This window comes from Natator depressus, chromosome 7 (assembly GCF_965152275.1).
Source record: "Natator depressus isolate rNatDep1 chromosome 7, rNatDep2.hap1, whole genome shotgun sequence".
Classification (NCBI taxonomy): Eukaryota; Metazoa; Chordata; order Testudines; family Cheloniidae; genus Natator; species Natator depressus.
The window spans coordinates 50123724-50148151 of record NC_134240.1 but is presented as its reverse complement, the minus strand read 5'-3'; the positions used below and the strand labels follow the sequence as shown (position 1 = coordinate 50148151).

The 24428-nt window shown below is 59.2% G+C and overlaps 1 protein-coding gene across 3 annotated transcripts; it reads right to left on the bottom strand.

The window, feature by feature from the left end:
* Positions 1-877: 877 nt before the first annotated feature.
* On the bottom strand, positions 878-19769 carry APEH (acylaminoacyl-peptide hydrolase). 3 transcript variants are annotated; one of them, XM_074958368.1, is made up of 22 exons: positions 19490-19607; positions 19042-19171; positions 17936-18062; positions 12662-12752; positions 12011-12086; positions 11640-11791; positions 11150-11287; positions 10672-10763; positions 10167-10207; positions 8919-9040; positions 8313-8373; positions 7775-7872; positions 7554-7605; positions 7356-7444; positions 6509-6647; positions 6350-6433; positions 4894-4974; positions 4272-4360; positions 3771-3961; positions 3580-3682; positions 1468-1574; positions 878-1046 (listed from the first exon to the last, which is right to left on the bottom strand). In XM_074958368.1, the coding sequence occupies exons 1-22, from the start codon at positions 19499-19501 to the stop codon at positions 941-943; spliced, it is 2181 nt and encodes a 726-aa protein (XP_074814469.1). In that variant the 5' UTR covers positions 19502-19607; the 3' UTR covers positions 878-940. The 3 variants fall into 3 exon arrangements, with proteins under 3 accessions (XP_074814469.1, XP_074814470.1, XP_074814471.1); XM_074958369.1 differs by lacking the exons at positions 17936-18062; positions 19490-19607 and adding an exon at positions 19630-19769 and having other exon boundaries at positions 11640-11786; XM_074958370.1 differs by lacking the exons at positions 12662-12752; positions 19042-19171; positions 19490-19607 and having other exon boundaries at positions 11640-11786; positions 17936-18061.
* Positions 19770-24428: the final 4659 nt, after the last annotated feature.

Sequence of the window (24428 nt, the reverse complement as noted above, 5' to 3'; positions counted from 1 at the left end):
GTCACAAAGTGGAAATTTTCTGCAGTTTTTATGATGCCTGTGCATGCATCAGTTTCCCTCTGGACTTCACATCCACAGGGCGGCATTGCAAAGGGGCTGAAATATCACTCTTGGGACAGAGCAGGAGTCATGAGCAGCAGGGTCAGTGAACTGCCTGGAGGACCTGGAAAGAAAATGGGAGCCCCAGGGATGGCACAATTAACTCCCAGCCCTGGGAGGCCGGCAGGTGGGGCGTCTGAAGTCAGCCTGGCCCTGAGGGCACTGGCCCAAGATGTCAGGGGTAAGAGCCGACTCAGCAGCGCTCACCTGGGGCAGAGCCAACACCTGCCTGCAGGGCACCATGGCTGGGTGAAGGTGTCTCAGCCTTGGCTGGTCCCAGTGAGTCAGAGATCCTGCTCTGACTGGACAAGGCTGCCGGGTGTCACTGCCAACACTGGCTGTGTGCTGGGAGGGTGAGGGTGAAAGTCTCCCCCAGGCTTCTGGCTCAGCAGGACAGGGTGGGCAAGCGGCGGTGAGAATGTGTGGCCTGCCCTGGCAGATGGGGGGGGGACCTTGGGTGCTGGCCACTGAGGGGTTCCTCCAGGGCTCAATCCTGGAGCTAGGGCTGTGAGGCACCCCACAAGGGGTAGGCTCACAGGATGGGCTGTTCGCAAGGTGCAGGTGGAGTGTAAAGCCAGCCAGTCAGGTGAGGGGAGAGCGAGTACTGGCACACCTCCCACCATCCTACCCCAGGGCCCTTCCCAGTTCTGCAGGAGGGGTGCTGGTGGCTCCTCCTCCCCCACCCTAGCCCCAGAGCCTGCTAGCGAAGGGGGCCCCCCGCTGCAGTGGAGACCCATCCCCTTCCCCCAGGGGCACGCTACACCCTCAGGGACACAAGATGAGCCGTGGGTTTATTGGATGCAGGTTACAGGGCTCGGGCAGAGGCGAAGCCCAGCCCCTGTCAGCACTGCAGGTGCTGGAGCAGCCAGAGCACCATGTTCATAAAGCCGTCGGCCTCAGCCTCAACACCGGAGAGCGCATGGCTGTTCCTGGGGTACAGCAGCAGCCTGTGGAGAAGGAAAGGGCTTGGCTAGGTACCCCGGAACCAGCTCTCCAGGACCCCCCCACACATACACCTGGGCATGGACCAGGACCCCTTGCCACCTCTCCAGAGACCCCCCCCCCCCATCAAGGAATGCACCAGGACCCCCCCACCTGCTCCCCCAGGACCCCTGCACCGGGACCCCCCCAAGCCATTTGGGATGTACCAACTCCTCGCAGCCATCTGAGCCTCCAGCCAGCTTCCCCCCGCCCCAATGATCTGCTCCCTCCCTTGGTGCCAGCCTGTTCCATTGGTGATCCCAGCCCCACTGGCCTTATTGTACCTGAGCACCCAACTTGTCCTCCCTCCCACCCCAGCCATGGCCCCTGCACCAATCAGTTCTCTCCTCCCAGCTGATCCCCATGTCCTGCCCCCCACAGGCTCACCGTGCAGGGACGCCCCTGGCCTTGAGAGCACGGTAGTACTCCAGCCCCTGCTTGGGGGGGACACGCCTGTCCTCTTCTCCCAGCATCAGAAGCACAGGTGCCCGGACCTGGGGGGAGAGCAGGGCAGAGATCTGGGTCCCACAGCCAGCACTAGGGGACCCACACCATAGAATAGAATATTCAGGTTGGAAGGGACCTCAGGAGGTCATTTAGTCAAACCCCCTGCTCAAAGCAGGACCAATCCCCAACTAAATGATCCCAGCCAGGGCTTTGTCAAGCCTAACATTAAAAACCTCTAAGGAACATGTGACAAAATGGGACTGTTCTTAATGTTTCCTCTGAATACTGTAGGGTGCCTCAATTTCCCTTATGCATTTCTTAAGGGAGTGTAATTGTTGCAGAGCAAAGGGCCAGGGTACATAAATGGCCGACACTGTTTCCTGGCAACTGATGGCCTGGGCCCTTCCCCCTCTGCAAAGTGATAGCTAAAAGGTTGGAGAACAAAGGAAATCAGGTGACCTCCTGGCCCGGGAAAGGGACAAAGCCCAGAGGAGGAGGGGCTGGAGGGTGAGTCCGTTTGGGGCTGGCTGGGGACATGGAGTGAAGTGCAGATGTGGTTGTCTGGCTCACTGCCCCCCAAAATGGACCCGGCTGAGGGGTCCTGTTCTCTGAACCTGCAAGCTCTGTTTTAGACCATGTTCCTGTCATCTAATAAACTTCTGTTTTACTGGCTGGCTGAGAGTCATGTCTGAATGCGAAGTTGGGGTGCAGGACCCCCTGGCTTCCCCAGGACCCCACCTGGGTGGACTCACTGTGGGAAGCACACGGAGGGGCAGAGGATGCTGAATGCTCCAAGGTCAGACCCAGGAAGGTGGAAGCTGTGTGAGCTTTTTGCCCTGCAGACAGTCTGCTCACAGAGAGGAGACTTCACCAGAGTCCTGACTGGCTTCGTAGGGAGCAGTTCCAGAACATCGCCCGGGGACTCCGTGACAACTGGTGGCAGAGGTGGGATGTACTGCACCCTGCGGATGGCGCTTCCTGCAGTAAGTGACTGGGGAGCAGTAAAACGAAGGGGGGCTAACGAGGACCAGGTGTGCTGAAGGCTCAGAGAGGAGCAGTTTCAGGGGGCGGAGGAGCTACACTTAACCCCTGGGAGTGTGTGACCAGCGAGGACTGTGCAGACATTGCTGATGGCCCATTAAAGGAATCCACACTCCCAAGGACAATCCCAGTAACCGTATACAATGGAGACCTCTCACAGATAACATGTAGATAGTGGAGACCGCTTGACCCATGTCATGGCAAAGGATCTTTCCAGCAAGCTGGAAGAAGCTATAAAAGGGGGAAGTGACATCATCGCTTGGCCTCTCTCCCCCCACAACTCAACACCCAGAAACACATCTGGAGAACAAAGACTGAACTGGGAGGTGGTCCCAGGCTAAAGGAGTCCCAGCCTGTGTATAGAAGATCTGTAACCTGCTTGTATAACCTATCTGGGTGAGACACTGCTTGATTCAAATCCTGTCTAGTTTGTAGAACTCAGATTGTGATTTTACTTTTATGGCCTAGGTAACCAACTTTGATCTCTATGCCTGCTACTTATAATCACTTAAAATCTGTCTTTCTGTAGTTAATAAATCTGTTTTATATTTTACTTAAAACAGTGCATTTTGGTTGAAGTGCTTGGGAAATCCGCTCAGATTGCAACGGCTGGTGCATGTCCATTTTCCTTTGTGGAAGTGGCAGACTGAGTAATGAATTTATACTGGTCAAGCTTCCGACCAGGGCAAGACAGTACAGCCCTGGGATCCTAGGCTGGGGAGCTGGGAGGAATTGGCTGGAGCCTCTCTGTTGTTGGATCACGAGTGGCCTACAAAAGCATTCATGTAACTCAGCTGGGTGTGTCCCTGCCTGTGGATGGTTGTGTGAGTGCAGGACCTGGAGAGGTTTGCAGTTTGTCACAGCGTCACAGTGTGCGAGGGAAGCCAGGTTGGTAAGACGGGGTCAGCAGTACCACAGTTCTAGACTGCACTCTGGGGAACCCGTCACAGGGGGGTGCAGAGTCTCTGAGCAGGGGTTGGGGTCTATGAGCAGGGGGGTAGGGCTCCATACCTGGGCGACGTACTGCATGGGTGACATGTGGAGCATCTCTGCCCAGTGGGAGGCATCCGGTAGGGTGTCAGGCGCATAGGGGAAGCCGGCCTCAGTCAGACACCTGCAGAGGAGACAGAGCCCGGCTCAGGGCAGGATCCAGGTTGCACCTGGTGCAGGGGGTAGGGAGGGTCTTAGTCCCAGGCACTCACCAGTCTGGGATGTCGGTGCTGCTGATCATGGAGGCCATGTTGATGACCGGGTTCCTTGCCACACAGGCCTGGTAGGTGCCTGGGTACTGACCGATGAGGTGGCAAGCGAGGAAGCCCCCATGTGAGCCACCCACTAGTGCCACACGTGCTGAGTCTAGGGGCTCCTCCTGCAGCACCCGCTCCACACAGTACTGCAATGGGATGAGAGGGGCAGTGCCATGGGGCAGCCAGGGCACCAGGGCCTGAGACAGGGCAGCCTCAGGGCAGGGTGGAAAGCCAGGGCAGCCTCAAGGAGGGGGCGCCAGGGCCTGGAAGGGATCGCCCAGGGAGGGGACGGGGGGCAGGGCTGGGATGGGGCCAGGACCTGACAGGCTGGCTGAGCCCATCTCCCCCTACTAAGTCCCTGGGCGGGAGATGCCCAGAGGGAGCAGCCTGGTCTCCTGGCTGTGGGTCACACGCTGTCCCAGTCCCTGTGGGGGAGCTGGGGGGGGCAGCCACTACCTGCACGTCTTTGACATCCTGGCAGCCCACGTGCCCGGGCAGAGAGGCGACGCTGTCCTGGCCAAAGCCCAGCGAACCGCGGTAATTCACTGTGGGAGAGAGTTCAGCATGATGGGGGAGCGCCTGACAGCCCCCCAGCAACAGGGATTCACAAGGGTACAGGGTTGGCCTGCCACAGCTAGCCCCCGTCATGCTCTGGGAGCAGGGTGCCGCCAGGAGACCCCACCCCTGGCCAAGGGGCACCTAGCTGCAGGCCTGCAACCCAGGGCGAGGGGAGAGCAGTTGAGTGCTGTGGGGCTGGGTTGGCCCGGGAACTGCGCCCTCCTGCTGGCTGTCCCAGGGATGCTGATGGTGCCCAGGCCCTGCCCTGAATGGACATCCCCATGTTGGTGCTGCATTCTGGGAGCTCAGCCTCCCTGTGCCATGGCCCAGATGTGCCCTCAGCCCTCTCCAGGGGCTCCAGGGCACCCTCAGAGTAAGCCTTGGCCCAGCAGTTCCTCCCCAGCGTGCCGTGCCCAGGGAGCTGGCAGGGGCCGAGCATGGCCAGGCCTAGGGAGCCCACAGCCACTTCACCAGGCTTTGGCTGCATCATGCCTGCCCCCGTGGCTCTGGCAGGACTCACCCAGGAGCACGGCAAAGCCGATCCTGCAGAGCACCGCGGGGTACAGCATCCAGCTGGCCGTGCAGACGGAGTGTGGGCCTCCTGCAAGGTGAGGGCAGAGGGGTGAGGGGCTGGATCATGGGGCAGAGTCCAGAGGGAAGGGGCTCATAGGGAGTGTGTAGTGTAATTGTTGGGACGTGGTGTCTGGCAGGGACAGGGAAGAGCTGGGTGAGCAAAGTGATCGAGCTGCTAGGCTCCCCCAACATACGATTGCCTTGAACAGAGGCTTTCTGGGGAGCATGGACCAGGGGGCATCTGCTGGCCCCGATCACTCCCTGAATGGTGAATAAACGACACCGTTGGCACAAGGGGTTGGTTGGGAACTGGGGACAAGACGCTCAACACAGCGACAGAGCTCTGGGGACCAGGGCAAAACTGGAAACAGAGGCCCCCCAACCCTCCAAAACAATTACCATGGGGACAAAAGAGTAAAAGAAGAGGGAAGGGGCTGTGGGGTCGGAGGGCCCAGGCCTGTGGAGTGGCTATGATCTCTGTGTGGTGGCTGTGCGCCCCTTGGGGCTGAGGGGCCTAGGCCTGTGGGGTGGCTGCGCTCCCCACGGGGCTCAGGGGTTTGGGGGCCTAGGCCCATGGCATTACTGTGCTCCCCGTGGGGCTGGGTGGGCTCTGACCTGCATGCAGCTGGGGGACAGTTCTCGGTCCCACCTCTCCCTGAGCTCTGTCCCTGCCATGCAGGGAACGGCATCCCCACACTGACCCTGCTCCAGACTCGGCCCAGTGGGTGCCGCCAGCCCACTGTGATGACGCCAGCAGTGCCGAGGGTGGGATCTGGGCCTGGGCAAGCAGGGACGTGGCTCCCTGCACTATCGATAGCAGGTGCCAAAGCCGAGTGAGGCTGCCACCCCATATGCCAGGCTGCAGCGCCTCACTCAGATCTGACCTGATCGCCCCTCATCTTCCTAGGGACTGATGCAAGCTGCCTAGTGAGGGACTCTCCATGGACACGACCACCAGGGCAGAACCTTGCCCTCGACCCAAACCCAGAAGGACCCGCCTGTCAGTGTTGGGCGCTGGTTGGGTTGGGGCCACTCCCCTTCCCCTGCCATGGGGCTGGCATTGTGGCTGCTGGCGAATGTCCCCTTGCCCGGGGGGGGGGGTCATGTGCCTGGGAGTCAGCGTCCAGTGAAGGGGCAGTGGCCTGCAGCTGCCGTGACAACCCCATGGGACAGGAGGGCAGCTGGCCCCACGGCAGGAGGGGAACAGCTGCAGATGGGCAGGCATGGGGAGCCCCAGGGCAAGGTGGCAGCACTGACAAGGGTCAGGGAGAGCCAGATCTGACAGCACAACACTCGGCTCTAGCTTCATAATTAGGCCTAATCAGACCTACACAGTCTGGGAGGGTGGGGGTCCCTGTGGTGGTGGGGGGGGAAGAGAGGGGCACTCCAGGCAGGGGTCTCACCATGGGGCATGACCACCAGGGGCAGCTTCCTCAGCCCTAGCCCCTTGCTGGGCTGCAGCAGGATGGCTTCGAAATCAATACCCTCTGCAAAGGAAGAGTGTGATGTCAGCGCCAGCGCCAGTCCCCAGAGCCCAGCCCCGCACCCCCGACGGCACTCACTGTACTGCGGGTTCTCCTGATCCGGGGGGGGCTGCAGGGGCCGGATCACCCAGCTGATCTCCGGGATGGGGGTCACATCCTCCAGACACACCCAGTGCACCTGGGCCTCCCGCCCGGCCCCGGGGAGGAAGGCCACCTTCTGCCAGGGGAAAGAGCCCATCAGTGGTAGGCGCAGCATGCTCGGGGAGTGGGGGCATGACCCAAGGGGGGCCAGGATGCTTGGGCGGGGGCCTTTGCAGACATCTTCCAGCAGCATTTGGGGAGGAAATGGCTGCAGCTGGAATGGGGGGGTTGACAAGGAGAGACTGATAGCATTGACCGAATAGGCAACCTGCATGCAGCACCAGTGCCTGCAGTCCCTGCTAGTTCAGCCCTGGGCTCCACCCCACAGCTCTGCTGGTGCCCCTCACTCCTGCCCCACTGCCCCTGGCTAGCCCAGCCCTGGGCTCCACCCCCCAAGCTCTGCTGATGCCCCATACTCCTGTCCCACTGTCCCCTGCTAGCCTAGCCCTCGGCTCCATCACCCAGCTCTGCTGGTGCCCCTCACGTCTGCCCCACTGCCCCTGGCTAGCCCAGCCCTGGGCTCCACCCCCCAAGCTCTGCTGATGCCCCATACTCCTGTCCCACTGTCCCCTGCTAGCCTAGCCCTCGGCTCCATCACCCAGCTCTGCTGGTGCCCCTCACGTCTGCCCCACTGCTCCCTGCTAGCCCAGAGCCTGAGCAGGGTGATGCTTTGGGATGCTGGCTGGGGTATCGTGTGGATGCAGCCAGTAAATTTTTATTCCTGAGTCTGCGTGCGGGGTGAAAGGTCACGGCACAGTCTCCCACCCCAGCCCATATCCCTTACCAGTGTTGGGGGGCAGCTGGGGGTCGAGAACCTGGCCACCAGGAGATCCCGGTCAATGGTGAGCAGAGACCAGCTGCCCAGGGGGGCGCCTGCAAAGAGACAGATGCCTGGATCACGGTCTGGAGCTCACAGGGCTCCCAGCCCCTCCCACCAGGCATCCAGGGACACCGTGAGCAGAGCAGGCTGCCGGGTACTTACCCATCGTCAGGGAGGTCACGCTGCCACTCAGAGTCTCCACCACAAGCAGCTCCTAGGAGGACACCAAGAGCTTCGTCAGAGCTAGGGCCGAGCCAGAGCCAGGCAGGGCCCAGCACGCCCCCAGCCCCTCTGCTCAGGGCTGGCCTGGGCCCCAGGCTCTGCATATGCCCGCAGGCAGCACAGCTGTGGGACTGCCCTGCCCCAGTCCCCCACCCCAGTACCTGCCGGCTGCGCTGAGCGGTGTCCAGCACGACCCTCTGGCTATCAGCTGCCCAGCACAGGCCTGGCAGAGCTGGGCAATAGATCCCTGTGAACGTTCCTGCAAGGAGAGGGCCCCAGGTTCAGCGCGCTGCCCCCTGCACACCAGCCAGGCTGGCACAGGGCACTCGCACCAATGGCCAGCAACAGGGAACCAAGCTTCTCACGCAGCTCCTGTTCAGCCTCCTGCCCACACAGCTCTGCCAGTGCCCCTCACTCCCGACTCGCAGCCCCGGCTAGCCCAGCCCTGGGCTGCCCCCAGCTCTGCCAGCGCCCCTCTCTCCTGACCTACAGCCCCCTGCCCCCCCAGCTCTGCCAGCACCCCTCACTCCCACAATGCAGCCCCTCCTGGTCCCAGCAGCCCTGGCCCCTCCTGAGCAGACAGCGCCATGTGCTAACTTTCACACATGGAGAGTGCCAGATCCCTGGGTGTTCAGCCTGTCTCATCATCCCGCTGCCCAGCTCCTCCCTCGTCCCTAGTGAACCCGGCCAACTACTCACCCTGGCTGTGCCGGGACACGACATCCAGTGCGGTGGAGGTGACCTTCGTGTACCAGTCGTACTGCAAGAGACGGCCGCCTGGCACTCAGGGGCAGCAGCGTGGGGCTCTGTTCTGCAATGTTGCCCCCTCCCTTCTGGGGGATCCAGGGCAGGGCTGGTGGCTGCTCATGGGAAGGCCCAGTGTGCTGGGGAGCCTGACCTGGGTTAGCTAGACCCCAGCAGGCCTGTCCCAGCTCCCCCCGGGCACCCAAGGGAGCAGCAGCGCTGTGCCACAGGCACCTTCTGGTGCCTTACTGGGGGGACGATAGGTGTGACCCTGTGGGGAGCAGGCGGCACCAGCAGAGTGAGCAGGGCCAGGCCCAAGTGTCAGGGCGACACGCCCAGGGAAGATGATTCTCGTTGTGCCGCCGCGGGCACAGACGTTCGGCTATGGCAGCACAGGCTGCTGAAGAAGCCCAAGCACCAGGCCTATGCAGTGCGACTGAAGGCTGGCTCCCAGCAGGAAGTGCCCCTGGAGGACATGGCCCACACGGCCTTGGCTGGGCCCCAGAGAGCCTGATACCCAACCCCTGGCACTGGCTCCCCAACCTGGTGGAACCCACTCACCACGCGAAGGCGGCTGCACTGCTGGTGGGGCCCGAATGCGCTGTTCTCCAAGTACACGATGCGGCACTGGTCAGGGCTCAGGCGTGGGGACCACACAGCTTTAGTGTCGTCTGACAGCAGCTCTGCAGAGGGACGGAGAAGAGTGTGAGCACAGGCAGGATAGGGGGGCAATCATGGCGGAGGATGGACAGGTGGGCAGGGCAGGGGTCAGGCTGGACAGGGGCAGGCCAGACGGGGGCATGGGGACATGCAGAACAGGGGACATACAGGCAGGACAGGGGCACATGGGCAGGGCAGAGGGCACAGGCAGAGCAGGGGACCCGGGGGCAGGGCGCAGGCAGGATGAGGGGATGAGGCCAGGGCAGGGAGCACATGAGCAGAGCGTGGACCGCGGGCAGGACGGGGGCACATGGACAGAACAAGGACCGTGGCAGGGCAGGGGGCACAAGGGGAGGGCATGGCATGGGCAGACCGGGGGGCACATGGGCAGAGCGGGGACCACTGGCAGGGCAGGGGACATCCAGGCAGGGGGCAAGCAGGCAGGGCAGGGGGCAGGTGGAGGGGCAGTCAGGATAGGGGGGCACACAGGCAGGGAACAGGCAGGACAGGAGGCATACAGGCAGGGCGGAGACCGTGGGCAGGACAGGGGGTATGCAGGTAGGGCAGGGGGTACACGGGCAGGGCGCAGGCAGGATGGGGGCATGTGGGGAAAGCAGGGACCGCTGGTAGGACATGGGCAGAATAGAGGCATGTGGGCAGAGCGGGGACTGTGGGCAGGGTGGGGTGCGGGTAGGGTGGATGGCACACTGCCAGACCGGGGACCGCGGGCTGGGCAAGGGGCACACAGGCAGGGCAGGTGGAGAACGGGGGCACATGGGCAGAGTGGGGACTGTGGTTGGGGCAGGGGGCACATGGGCAGTGTGGGGCACGGGCTGAATGGGAGGCGCGCAGGCAGGGCGGGGTCACATGGGCAGGGCGGAGCGCGGGCAGGGCACAGCAGGACGGTGTTTCATGGGCAGACTGGGGACCCTGGACAGGGCAGGGGGCATGCAGGCAGGGGGCATGCAGGCAGGGCAAGGGGCACATGGACATACCCGCAGGTAGGATGGGGGTACATGGGCAGAATGGGGACCATGAGCAGGGCAGGGGGCATGAGGGCAGGGCACAGGCAGGACGGAGACATGTGGGCAGAACAGGGGCAGGAGGCACACAGGGAGGGCACAGGCTCAGAAAGCAGCAGCGACTCACCACACCTCGCTCCCGTCAGGTCCACATAGAACAGCGCTGACCTGGGAACCAGAGGAGGGCAGCCATCACTGCACGGGCCCCATAGTTTCCCCACAGCTGCCCAACCCTCCTGCCCTACACCCGATAGGAGTGGCCAGCCCAGCCCCCATTCCTCCCCCTCCAGATGGCCCCTGCTCCCAGCTGGCAGATCGGAGCTGTGGCTCCTCAGGCTGAGTCTGGCAGCCCCAGCCCCACAACAGCCCCTCCCTTTGCAGTGGTCTCTTTCAGAGGAGGCTGCAGCAGATGCCCGCAAGCTGGGGCCAGCTCTCAGAGCAGGGCTGGGTCAGGCCCAGTCCGGCCTTCTGCCCTAGCAGAACAGCCCCAGTCCAAAGGTGCCTCAAAGGGCATTTCCCCAAGGGGTCCCACTGGCCTAGGCTACATGGACATGGCTCCACACCTGGGAATGGGGAGGCCCCTCTCCCCAGCGCTCAGGCAGGGGCAGCTGGCAGCAGCACAGGGCACTCACCTGCGGTTGGTGCAGTGCCGCAGGCCCAGGCGGAAGGGCTCATGCCACCAGCCTATGAACACCACACCCGTGTCGCCAGGGGACCAGAAGGCCTGCAGGCAAAGTGGGAGAGCACCAGTGAGCAAGAGGGGTGGGGAAAGAGAAGGTGGGAGGACGAAAACCTGGTGAGGGGGGAAGAGTGTCGGAGGGGACGCAAGAGCAGCTAGAAACTCTCCCGCTCTGTGTAAGGGAATGAAGCAATGAGCAGTGCCCTCCTGAGATCCAAAGCAGGGCCCTGCCCTACCAGCTGGCATCCTGGGGCACAGGTTCCCCTGCTGAGGCACATCAGCCCCTCATGGAAACTGGGTGACCTGTGGGTGCTGTCAGGGGCAGCTTGCATCAGAGGGAACAGGCAGAGAGGTGTTTGGGGGCTGTTTTGGGCTGCCAGCGGGTGCCAGTCAGGTACTGCCAGCACCTGGCTCCCCATGCCTGCGCTGACCTGGCCAGGGGAGATGTGCTCCGGGATACCCTCCAGCACCGAGACATTGCCGCTCTCCACATCCAGCACGCACAGGGCTGGGACGCTCTTGCCCACCAGTGCCTCGCCCCAGTCGTCATGGTACACGAACTGCTCCCCCTGGAACACAGAGCCATGAGTGCCCCCTCCCCTGGGACACCCCCCAACTCTCCTGCTTTCTGGGGCAGGACAGCCCTGTGCCTCAGATACAGGGCAGATCTCACTCTATTTGCATTGCCAGAGCCCACAGGAAAGCCATCTCCTGCCCCACAGGCCCAGCGTGGGGGGGATGGGCAGGCTCAGCATCCCCTAGGGAAGCACGGCACAGCACTCAGCGGCAGAGCTGGGAGTTGCTCTCTGAGTCCCTGCTCAGGGCCCTAGCACCATGCCCGGCTTTCTGACCAGTTGTGGGGGCGGGACGAGTGGCCCACCCATGGCTCCAACTCACGACCTCCAGCTGCGCCCCACACACCTTGACAGCCTTGTCTCGTCTCTCATCAGCACAGTTGCTGCTCAGCTCCGGGGTTCTGCTCTGGAAGAAGGACTCGGCCTTGGGCCGTTTCCTCTCGGCCACGTAGAGCAGGTGGGTCTCCGAGTGCGACCAGGACAGGCAGCCAAACTGATCTGGGGAAGTGTTGGTCAGACCCTGTTGGGCAGCATGGCCCAGTGCCCCCACCACAGGCCCTGGGGACCCCCTTCCCCTACCCTCCCCCACCCGGCCAGACAGCCACAGGGCCCCCTTGGCCACCCTCCCATCCCCCATCCTGCCCTGCCCCACCCCCTCCCCCAATTCCCTGCCAGCCAATGCAGGGAGAAGGTGGATCCATGGGGACCCAGCCTCACCATCCTCATAGACGTTGCCATGCTTCTCCAACACAGTCAGGTTGATGCTTTTCACCTTGCGATTTTGATCCCAGATCTGGAGGAACAAAAACATCAGGGGCTAGGCCCCAGGACTGTGGGGCCACAGGGCAGGTGGCAGGGGAATGGCAGCACAGGGCGGGGGGAACAGGTGGCTGTGCTGGGTATTGCTGGCAACAGCTGCCAGCTGGGGTGGTAGTTTTTCTGGCTGCAGAGTAGGCAGCAGGGCCCCACCTTGCATGGGCTCGCTCCACCCATGAAGGGAAGGAGTGGGCTGGCCATGGCTCTGTCCATCCTGCCCCACACCAGCCCAGGATCCCAAGAGGGTTGGGCCAGCTGGCTGGGCCCCAGTGTGCCATGAGCAATGCCTGGTAAACGCTGAGGGGAGAGCCACAGGGATTCCCACCCTAGTGGCCTGCTGGAACTACAGAGAAGGGATCCCTCCACCCCAAAGCCAGGCCTGAGGAGGGGCCGTCAGCAGCAGGGGCTGGCAGGGGCCCCTTCCTTGAGTCCCAAGCACGGTCAGGCCAGGAAGGAGCCTCAGCCCCAGACAGCAAGAATGCTGAGGGCTGCCCTCACTCTGCCCAGGGCTTTTCCCACAGTGTTAGTGGGCCCAGCCTCATATCGACTTACCTCAAGAAACTGCTTCTCCTCGCCTTTGCCAGGGCTGGCTTTCCGCAAGACAGCCTTAAGTGCCCCGCTGGGAGACTCCCTGCTCAGCAGCCTGCAGGGGGAGACAGGCTGGAGTGGGCCTGGGGGCATGGCATGGCCTGGGGACAGGAGAGGCACGGCCAGGGCTCAGGGAGTCCATAGGACCCTGGAGCCACATGTGCTAACCCACCCCACAGGGGTGCTGGGAGGGGTGGAGTTGGGGCCTGTTGTGATAACGGGGTCTGCAATTGAGCCTATGAGCTCAGTCGTGCAAGAGAGTGAACGTTCCCAAGGTGTCACAGTGACCTGTTATCCAAAACGGAACAAGAAAATATGTACAAAGGTCCCCAAAGGACTGGGTGTTCCGGCCACGCCTGGTAACCACGAGAAGGTGGGGACCAGAAATCAGTGGACCAAACCTGGTGTCGGAAATTTGGCCTAATTGGTGGTCAATGGGCTATTCCACCCCTCTGCCTTTGGAGGCTGGAAAACAAACAGACTTGGGGGGAAATGGGGTGTCATTAGAGGTTCTGGAACACATTGATAATCTAAACAGTAATAAGTCACCAGGACCAGATGGTATTCACCCAAGAGTTCTGAAGGAACTTAAATGTGAAATTGCAGGACTACTAACTGTAGTCTGTAACCTATAATTTAAATCAGCTTCTGTACCAAATGACTGGAGAATAGCTAATGTGATGCTAATTTTTAAAAAGGGCTCCAGAGGTGAACCTGGCAATTACAGGCTGGTAAGCCTCACCTCAGTACCGGGCAAACTGGTTGAAACTAGAGTAAAGAACAAAATTGTCAGACACATAGATTAACATAAGTTGTTGGGGAATAGTCAACATGGTTTTTGTAAAGGGAAATCATGCCTCACCAATCTACTAGAATTCTTTGAGGGAGTCAACAAGCACGTGGACAAGGGGGATCCAGTGGATATAGTGTATTTAGATTTTCAGAAAGCCTTTGACAAGGTCCCTCACCAGAGGCTATTAAGCAAAGTAAGCAGTCATGGGATAAGAGGAAAGGTCCTCTCATGGGTTGGTAACTGGTTAAAAGATAGGAAACAAAAGGTAGGAATAAATGGTCAGTTTTCAGAATGGACAGAGGTAAACAGTGGTATCCCCCAGGGGTCTGTACTGGCTCCAGTCCTATTCAACATATTCATAAATGTTCTGGGAAAAGGGGTAAACAGTGAGCTGGCAAAATTCGCAGATGATACAAAACTACTCAAGATAGTTAGGTCCCAGGCAGACTGTGAAGAGCTACAAAAGGATCTCTCCGAACTGGGTGACTGGGCAATAAAATGGCAGATAGCATCAGAGGGGTAGCCATGTTAGTCTGTATCCACAAAAACAATGAGGAGTCTGGTGGCACCTTAAAGACTAACAGATTTATTTGGGCATAAGCTTTCATGGGTAAAAAACCCACTTCTTCAGATGCATGGAGTGAAAATTGCAGATACAGGCATAAATATACATTGGCACATGAAGAGAAAGAAGTTATCTTACATGTGGAGAACCAGTGTTGAAAGCCAATTCAGTCAGGGTGGATGTGGTCCACTCCCAATAATTGATGAGGAGGTGTCAATACCAAGAGAGGGAAAATTGCTTTTGCAGTGAGCCAGCCACTCCTAGTCCCTATTCAAGCCCAAATTAATGGTGTTAAGTTTTGAACTGTAGCTCTGCAATTTCTCTTTGAAGTCTGTTTTTGAAGTTTTTTTGTTGAAGAATGGCTACTTTTAAATCTGTTGAGGGAGACTGAAGTGTTCTCCTACTGGCTTTTGTATGTTACCATTCCTGATGACTGATTAGTGTCCATTTATCCTTTTACGTAGAGACTGTCTCCGGGTTGGCCAATGTACATGGCAGAGGGGCATTGCTGGCACATATCACATTAGTAGATGTGCAGGTGAATGAGCCCCTGATGGCGTCGCTAGAATAGATATGGGGACAGAGATGGCAATGGGGTTTTTTACAGGGATTGGTTCCTGAGTTAGTGTTTCTGTGGTGTGGTGTGTAGTTGCTGGTTAGTATTTGCTTCAGGTTGGGGAGCTGTTTGTAAGCAAGGATTGGCCTGCCTCCCAAGGCCTGTGAGAGTGGCAGATCGTTTTCCAGGATAGGTTGTAGATCGTTGATGATGCGCTGGAGAGGTTTTAGCCGGGGGCTGTACGTGATGGACAGTGGTGTTATTTTCTTTGTTGGGCCTGTCCTGTAGTAGGTGACTTCTGGGTACCTGTCTCGCTCTGTCAATCTGTTTCCTCACTTCCCCAGGTGGGTACTGTAGTTTTAAGAATGCTTGATAGAGATCTTGTAGGTGTTTGTCTCTGTCTGAGGGATTGGAACAAATGCGGTTGTATCTTAGGGCTTGGCTGCATAGACAATGGATTGTGTGATGTGTCCTGGATAGAAGCTGGAGGCATGTAGGTAAGTATAGTGGTCAGTAGGTTTCCGGTATAGGGTGGTGTTTATGTGACCATCACTTATTTGTACTGTAGTGTCCAGGAAGTGGATCTCTTGTCCAGGCTGAGGTTGATGGTGGGGTGGAAACTGTTGAAATCCATGTGGAATTCTTCAAGGGCCTCCTTCCCATGGATCCTATGATGAAAATGTCATCAATGTCGCGTAAGTAGAGGAGGGGTGCTAGGGGATAAGAGCTGAGGAACTCCCTTCTCTTCATGTGCCAATATATATTTATGCCTGTATCTGCAATTTTCACTTTATGCATCTGGAGAAGTGGTTTTTTTACCCACGAAAGCTTATGACAAAATAAATCTATTAGTCTTTAAGGTGCCACCAGACTCCTCGTTGTTAAAATGGCAGATGAAATTCAATTATGATAAATGCAAAGTAATGCATATTGGAAAACATAACCCCAACTATACATATAAAATGATGAGTCTAAATTAGCTGTTACCACTCAAGAAAGAGATCTTCGAGTCATTGTGGATAGTTCTCTGAAAACATCCACCCAATGTGCAGCGGCAGTCAAAAAAGCTAACAGAATCAAGGGAATCATTAAGAAAGGGATAGATAATAAAATAGAAAATATAATATTGCCTCTATATAAATCCATGGTACGCCCACATCTTGAATACTGCGTGCAGATGTGGTCGCCACATCTCAAAAAAGATATATTGGAATTGGAAAAGGTTCAGAAAAGAGCAACAAAAATGATTAGGGGTATGGAACGACTGCCGTATGAGGAGATTAATCAAACTGGGACTTTCCAGCTTGGAAAAAAGACGACTAAGGGGGGATATGATAGAGGTCTATAAAATCATGACTGGTATGGAGAAAGTAAATAAAGTGTAATTTACTCCTTCCCATAACACAAGAACTAGTAGCCACCAAATGAAATTAATAGGCAGCAGGCTGAAAACAAACAAAAGGAAGTATTTTTTTACACAACGCACAGTGAGTCTGTGGAACTCCTTGCCAGAGGATGTTGTGAAGGCCAAGACTATGACACGGTTCAAAAGAGAACTAGATAAATCCATGGAGGATAGGTCCATCAATGGCTATTGGCCAGGATGAGCAGGGATAGTGTCCCTAGCCTGTTTGCCAGAAGCTGGGAATGGGTGACAGGGCAATCACTTGATGATTATCTGTTCTGTTTATTCCCTCTGGGGCACCTGGCACTGGCCACTGTGGGAAGACAGGATACTGGATTAGAAGAACCTTTGGTCTGATCCAGTATGTCCGTTCTTATGTTCTTATGAAATTAGCCAGAGCAGCAACTGTCTGGCGACAACCACTGCAGTGAGCTTCACCATCGTGGCTGGGTCTCCTTGGAACCTCCTGCTCCTGCGAGCTGCCCTGACCAGACCAGGCCAGGCCAAAGAGAGGGGTCCAAAGGCCAGCACCACTTCCATTAGCTTTGGCTGAATTGCAACCCCAGCTGGGACGTGAGACTTTTCCCCCTCTCTCATTCCCCCTTGCGGCCTTTGCCCTCTCCACCTTTTTTCTCTTTCCTAGCCTTCTCTGTTTTCTTCCTAATTATTAAGAGTGTGGCTGAGCTGGCCATGCCTGCATACTTTGCAACACCACTGTAAGCCTGTAACCGAGTGGCAGCTAAAAGCACTACGCCAAACCACCTCTTGCTAGTACGAGTGCCAGCTCTCGGGCATAGGCTGGGTTTCTCCAGCAGTGAGGTTGCAATGAAGTCAGCCCCAGAGACAGATGCTGAATCTCTCTTTTTGTTCTTCTTTTCCACTCTATCTTTGGTGCGTTGGGCTTGTTGTCTTCTTAGCAAACAGGATCAGACTTGAGCAGCAGCAGTTACCCCAGTCCATCTCAACTCTCTCTTTTCCCCAAACAGTTATTTGCCAGCTATAACCCTGTCTACAAGACTGTCTGGCACGGGGAGCCCCTCTCCTGCCAAAGGGAAAGGGAACATGGGGTGTTGTTACAATGAAAGCCTGACTCAATCCTTTCCATTTCAAAAGCTTCAGCTGGTTTCCCTTCCTTTCTGGATGTTCAGTACAAGTTAAAGGGGTGTTTGCTGGGCTGTTTGCCCCGGGGCTATGCAAGCTGAGGTCTCCAGATCCTAAAGCCTAGGCCACGGTTAACACAGTTTATTGTTGGCCAGGGACTGGGTCATGTGAATCCTCTGGCTCCTGTATCCCGTCTAAACACACACCAGGACACAGCACAATGGAGAGGTGCTCCCAGCAGGCGCAGCAAAAGGCAGGGACAACAGGCTTGGCACATGGGGTTCCCCATTGCAAAGCTGGAGCAGCAGCACGGGGCTAGAGGTGGCCCAGATACCTCCTCTAGGGGGCGGGAACAGGCGCAGCCAAGAGTCCCGCCCTCTGCTAATGGCATTTTGCAGGCAACTGAGCCTGGAGCCCCCCAAGGACACAGAGGAGGGGCAGCCACAGGGGAGGGGACAGGGCAATGTAATGGCAGACTCTGCCTCCCCAACCAGTAGCCTGGGAGCTAGGGGCAATTCAGGGCTAGACATAAGGCCCCCAGGACATCCCCACCCCTGCACTCTGAGCAGGGGGCCTCTGCCAGGTGCAGAGCCACACTCTGGCTCTGTCCCTCCTGCTGGAGCCCCCAGCACCGGGGCAGGAGGCAACGCAGCCCAAGCTCTTCCCCAGCTGCCCACATCCCATGGCAGGGCAGCCCCCACCTCCTGCCCAACCACGCCCACATTGGACAGCCAGCCAGGTCAGGCTCTAGCAGAGCTGTGGGGGTGGCGATGGGCACACGGTGGGCGCTGGCAAAGGCACAGGGCGGAGACACTCACTCTCCCTTGATCTCACTGCAGGTGCCCGAGGGGCCCGAGTACACAATGGCCTGGCTGTCATGGAAGATGAGATATTGGCGGCAGAACTTCACGCTCTCGGCTCTCTCCAGGTCCTGCTGAGACCACTCTGGAAGGAGAGGGCAGTCAGCTGCCGCCTGCCCCAGACCGGCACTGCTCCCCTCTCCTTTGGCCTTAGAGCAAAGATACCACATGGGATGGCCTGTGTGCAGAGCAGGGCACCTTGCCTGCCTGCACTCCTGGCACTTTCTATGCTACCTGCAAGCAGGCTGGGCTTGTGGCTAAGGCAGCAACTTAGGGCTCAGGAGATCTGGGCTCAACCCCAGCTCTGTGTGATCCTGGCCCAGTCCCTTATGGCTTGATGGTCAAGTGCACTTAGCACTTTGCAGCTGGGGCGGGCGACATCTTTGAAAATCAGCTGTCACTGTCTGGGCCTCAGCTCCCCAGCTGGCACATGGGGACAGCAGTCAAGCTTCTGTCCCAGGGACCTGGGGCCAGTCCCATCTGGGCACATTTCTCCCACCCCTCCAGTTGGAGAAAGGGAGCAAGTCACATGGCAATGGGCAGGTCCCAAGGCTCAGTCAGGCCCCTGAGTGGAGAGAAGACAGAAGCCTGGAGAGCCGGGAGCAGTGGCTCAGGAAGCAGGGCTGGTCAGGTTAGGGAAGCCACGCGGAGGGCCGCGGAACCCTTAACTGGGGAAGGCCGGGACTGGAGGTGCTGTGGGATGCTGCTGTGACATGTGGAGCCAGCTGCAAGGATGGGAGGGCTGAGCCCAAGCCCAGGGAGCCTACCCAGGGGCTGGCATGCTGATCCGATGGGACCCAACGGCCACAAATCCCTTCACACATGTGAAGAGCCCCAAGCAGGGTCTTGGGGTGCTTTCCTCTGAGACTGACTCTTGGCAAGCAGACAGCCTGGGCCCATCGCCTCACCTCAGAGATGGGGAACTGGGGGGCCTCCCATGGCAAGGCCGAACCAGAGCTAGGAACAATGCAGCTGCCCTCTGCCCCCCGGGCCCCTCTGCCCTCCGCTCTCCCCGCACTGGGGCAGAGGGGCTTGGAACGCGCAGGGCGCAACGGGATCGGTACCTGTATAGACATTGCAGTATTTGCCCCCATACTGAGTGGTGACCTCGGGCCCGATACAGGCACTGCAGAGCGAGGGGCACTGGCTGAGCTCGCGGTACAGCGCCGCTATCTCTTCCGGGCTCCTCAGCACCTGCGCAGGAAGGGCCTGTCAGCACAGGCAGGCTGGCAGGGGGCACCGAGTCAGGCACCGCGGCAGGGAAGGACCAGGGCAGCGGGGAGCTCGCGGACAGGGAGGGCTGGGCGCAGAGCTCGGCACACCGGGGGCACGGACGCGGGTTCAGGGACGGGGAACGCAGCCTGGGGGCTGTGCGTGGGGGAAGGGGTCGTGGCCCTGTGGGTCACACAGAGGTCACGGCGGGGGGTGGAGCTTTCGCCCGCAGTCCCTGCCCTGCCAACCAAGGCCCCTCCCGCGGGACACTGTGGGAAGGCGGTGGACCCAGCCCCTCACCGGCGACTCCATGTCACTGACGCTGCTCCGAACGCTGGGGATCCTGACGCGACACTTCCGGCCCGGACCCTAGCCAGTAGGGTCCCCGCCCTCCGGGCCGGAAGAGCGCTGCGCGCGCAGGGCGGGCGTGTCCCCAATACCTGTCAACGGCGAGAGCGTGCGCTGGCCCCACTCGGGGGCATCGGGCCAGACCTGGCTCCGCAGCGAGCCCCAGGCATGGCGATGAACGGAACGCGGTCCCCCTTCGGAGCCCGGAGACCAGCCTGGGGGGTCGGGCTAGGCGCTGGAGGCAGGGCCGGGGGCGGGGCGCTGGCTGGGGGCAGAGCTGGAGGTGGGGCCGGGCTGGAGGAGACGGGGTGGGCGGCGCGGGGCACCTGCGGGGGCGGGGCTGGTGTTGGTGGGGCACTGGCTGGGGGCAGAGCTGGAGCTGGGGCCGGGCTGGAGGAGACAGGGTGGGCGGCGCGGGGCACCTGCGGGGGCGGGGCTGGTGTTGGTGGGGCACTGGCAGGGGGCAGAGCTGGAGGTGGGGCCGGGCTGGAGGAGACAGGGCGGGCGGGGCGCTCGGGGGGACGGGGCTGGTGTTGGTGGGGCACTGGCTGGGAGCAGAGCTGGGGGTGGGGCACTGGCGGGGCAAGGCGCTAGAGCCGAAGGCGTGGGGTAGGGCTGGCGGGGGGTGGGGGGGCGGTCCGGCATTGCGGCAGCCCCGAGGTGGGAGGTACTCGCGCACGCATCTTCCCTGCCCGATGGAGCCCGCAGGGGGTCGCTCGGCTCACTGCTCTCCCGTGCCCTTGTAGTGTCAGGCTGCCACTCTGGGCCTTCCCCCTGCATTGACAGCAAGTCTCTGCCCTGCTGGCCCAGCCGACAGGTGAGGCTGCCCTGGCAGCAGGATGGGTGACACACCGGGAGCCCAGCATAGGTGCTGACTCTGTGGGTGGTCCGGGGCTGGCGCACCCATGGGGAAAAATTAGTGGGTGCTCTGCACCCACCAGCAGCCAAGCTTGCTGCTGCCTCGCCCTGCCTCGCCTCCTCCTCCTCCTCCTCCTTCCTTGAGTGTGCAGTCTCCCCTCTCCTCCGCCTACCTCCCAGCGCTTGCCGTAGAAAGCTCTGGGAGGAGGGGGAACATGGCATGCTCAGAGAAGAGGCGGGGCCAGGGCAGGGATTTGGGGAAGGGGTTGGAATGGGGGCGGGGACTTTGAGAAGGGGGCAGAGTTGGGGCAGGGACTTCAGGGAAGGGGTTGGAATGGGCAGGGCGGGGGTGGAGTCAGGGTGGGGCCAGAGGCGGGTCGAGCACCCACTGGTGCCACTAGAAGTCGGTGCCTATGGAGCCCAGCACCCCCCAGGGCTGGCCTGGCCCCAGAAGCCCCAGTCCTGTGCTGCCCGTGGTGATGCCCAGCAAGGCCAGGCTCAGCTCCATGCAGGGCAGAGCCTTGGGCTGGCTGGGACGGTCTCCAAAGTCCACTGGTTCTTGTCACCAAAGCACCCCTGACCAGGCTTGGCCACGGCTGCCGCATGCTGTCCCTGGCAGCCAGGAGTGGGTCAGAATCCAGTATGCGCGGCTTACTGCTTGAGTCACTTTTTGGGGACTGCACCGGCCTGCATGTGCCCTGCCTGAAGCAGTTGCTGAGGTCCAGGGCCGAGCACACAGTTTTTCCATGTCAGAAGGAAGGCTCGCTTAGAGTGGACGTCTCTTAGGCTGTCTTTCAATATAGTCGTCAGCCCCACTGGGAGGCCTGTGTGCCAATTCTGGGTTTGTGCAGTGGCTGCTTCTACACTAGAGATCACGTCCTGTCAGCTCTCCCCAGGCTGTGCTGCAGCGTGGCAGAGCGTAGGCAGCCCTCCTCTGAGCAGATCTTCGAGACGTGCTGGCCAGATCCCGAGTCTTTGCACTGGTGCCACCGGAGAGCATGTAGAGCTGGCCAGGGTGGGATTGCCCAGCCATTCTAGTGGGAGAGAGATTGAGTGGTGCATTGTGGGTGTGGGTCATGGTGTGCTTGTTGGAGTGGGTCCGGCCCCTTTTTCTGTTAGCCGTGGGGATCTCGTTTCCTGGGGGCTCAGGCAGGTTGGCTGGGACAGTGCAGCAGAGTCTTACTGTGGGTGTCTTACATGGTGTTGAGTGCTGCGTGTGGGTCTGGCTGTCTGCATGCCAGTCCGAGCTGGGAATAGCACAGGCGGCGCCATGCCCACGTTAAAGCTGTGCAGCCTCTTGGGCCTGCTGTGAATTCTAATGAATTGGCCTGTAGCAGGGAATGGCTTGCTGATGACAGAGGTCTCCTGGGACCCTGAGTGCTGAGCTGGAGTTACCACCACTGCTCCAGCCAGCAGCATTGCAAGGTTAGGCTGGGAACTGGGAAGCCAAGTGGGAAGCTGCCATGGGCACCTGAGTGCTGAGCTGGAGTTACCACCACTGCTCCAGCCAGCAGCATTGCAAGGTTAGGCTGGGAACTGGGAAGCCAAGTGGGAAGCTGCCATGGGCACCTGGCAATCCGTGGATTGCAGAGTGACACACTAATTTGGCATTTCCTCACCAGCCTGCACATCTCTAACTAGAGCTGAGCAGCCGATGCCAGCCAGATGGCTGTGCAGATGCTGAGTGAGAGCTGCATCCGCGTGGGGTGGGTAGAAGGAGCACAGGCCAGGGATGGTGATAAACAGCGAGTGGTGGGGGTGGGGGGAAGAAGCAGGAGTGAAGCCTGTCCCAAGAAGCAGGGAGCTGTAGGCTGAGCAACAGGAGCATAGTGGCTGGAGGGTGTGTGGGGGTTGGACTTCTCCTGTCCCTGAGAACTAGTGCCTGTCCCCCCAAGCAAAGTGTCCCCATTCTCCCACCGCCCACCCACTGCATGGCAAGCAGCTGCCAGTTTGGAGCAAAGGGAGAGCCCATTGCCGTACCGCTGAGGACAGCTCTGTGGGCACCAGTGATCGCACATAGCTCCCCCAAGAGAACTGCTCCAAGGGACAGAGTCCTGGGATGAGCAGTACTTTTCGCTCTTCTAGCCTGTACCACAGACTGCCCAGCTCCCACTCCTAGGTGCACTGATGTGCTTCCATGGCCTCCCCATGCACTTTGCCTTAGTGCAGTCCATCTCCGTGGAGTCAGGGCAGAGTTTGTGATGGTCATTCCAAGGCCTCGCCACCCTTATGATGTCACAGAGTGCAGTTCCTGGTTAGACACCCTCTTGGGTGGAATCCTATGCCCTACCTAGCTGGCTGGCAAGGGGTTGTGGAGTTGGCACTCAGGGTCTCAAGGACAGTTAGTGGCTGCCACAGCCTTGGTGTATGCAAAGTGGCCTGAGGCCAGAGAGTCTGCGCAGGAAATGACACTTCTCCAGTGCTTCCCAGTGCAGAGTGCCAACTGGCTTGGCTCTGAGGATCACTCCCAGCCACCAAGCAGCAGCCTCCTCCAGGGTGGACACAGCAGCTGGTTGCTGGGGTCACAGGAAGAAAACGTCTCTTGTGACCTGCCAGGGCCCATAGGGAGGCAGAGTGGGGGAAGTAGGCCTGATGTTTGGCCTGGACCGCAGGGCTGATCCCCTTGCGATGTTGATGAGCTCAAGGCCTTGGCTAAGTGCCATCCAAGGGCAGGAAGGTGGAGCTGCAGACTGTGTCTGTCTGCCCCATTGCTGTCAGGGGTAACAGTAGAGCACCTTTGCCCCTGGGGATGATGCCTGGGGCACTTGATGAATGTAGCAGGTAGCTTTTAGGGAGTTACCTGCTTGATTTGGGGGAGCAAGTTTTAAGTGAAATTTGCAAACAAAATAAATGTTGGGGACTTCTTTAGTGACTCGCCCCCTGTGTGCATGTGGGGCTGGATTGTCTCAGTCACAGCACAGGGGGTGCTGGGGTCAGTGGAACCACCCAGCTGCATCACTGTCAGGGTTCCAGCTAGTCCTGGACCCTGTCTGACATGTCCAGTCCAGGTGCCTCAGAGGAAGGTGCAGGAAGCCTGTGGTGGGCAGTGCTGGGATAGCCAGTTGGGGGCAGAGCCCCAGCGAACAGTCTCCAAACAAGGTTCTTTCCAATGTAGCATACCCTGATAATCTGTAGGGCAAGCATGTGGGAGCAAAGGAATCTGAATCCATGATAAAAACAAACAGCCGCCTGTGGGACAGTTCGATGAAGCAACAGAGAGGAATGATGATCGGAGCCCAGTCAGCATGCTGCGTAACGCACGTGTTACAGAGAGCTGCCTAGAACTCCCTACGCAGCATCTGCTGCTTTCGAGGTACAATGCACTGCCTAGGACAGCTCCTGATCACAGGGAACATGCAGAGGAAATGGGCTGGTCCAGGGAGATGGAGCTAAGGTGCCTGGCTCAGTTTGGAGCAGTCTTTCCATCCCTGTTCTCAAATGGCCTCCAGTGTCAAGAGATCAAAGGAATTCCATAATAAAAGAGCTTGAGCTCTGCTCCTTCCCGCGCAGAGCTGGGCTCATGAGAGAAGAACGGTACTGAGGTCTGAAAAGGGGCTCTGGTCCCCCACCCCATGCACGTGCTGGTTACAATCTGTGGCAGCTGGGGGACAGGTAATGGCCAGTGAGGCAGCTGCTGAATACAAAGCAATGTTTGAAACTGGGCCTTGTCAGCACCCTTTCTTTGTGACTCCTCATTCTGAGTGCCCTGGGGGCATAGCTTGGATGATGCATGGCTGTTACCATGGCCTGGTATGGCTGTTTGGGGCCATAGGGAGCCCACAGTTTAACTCATCCAAAGACCCACACGGTTTCAGAACTGGATGAGTCCTGAGATAGCTGTTGCGGGTCCTGTCCAGCTCCCTTTGTTCTGCTGCTTTGGTTCATGCCTCCCTGCCACGCAGTCCCCAACAATCTAGTGACTTTGGCCCTTCATCTCTCTCCCAGAGTTGCATGCCTGGGGTTGCCGTTTAGGTGGGGCAGCTGGACCATCTTTGCAGTCTCCTTCCCTTTTGAATCATAGAATTGAATCATA

What these genes read in the sequence shown, in the direction of transcription:
- APEH (XM_074958368.1), bottom strand. An exon ending in CGGCACTGCACCAACCGCAG is followed by an intron (nt 10,208 to 10,671) that starts GTGAGTGCCCTG and finishes TCTGGTTCCCAG; the next exon opens with GTCAGCGCTGTTCTATGTGG. An exon ending in CGTGACCTCCCTGACGATGG is followed by an intron (nt 7,445 to 7,553) that starts GTAAGTACCCGG and finishes GTCTCTTTGCAG; the next exon opens with GCGCCCCCCTGGGCAGCTGG.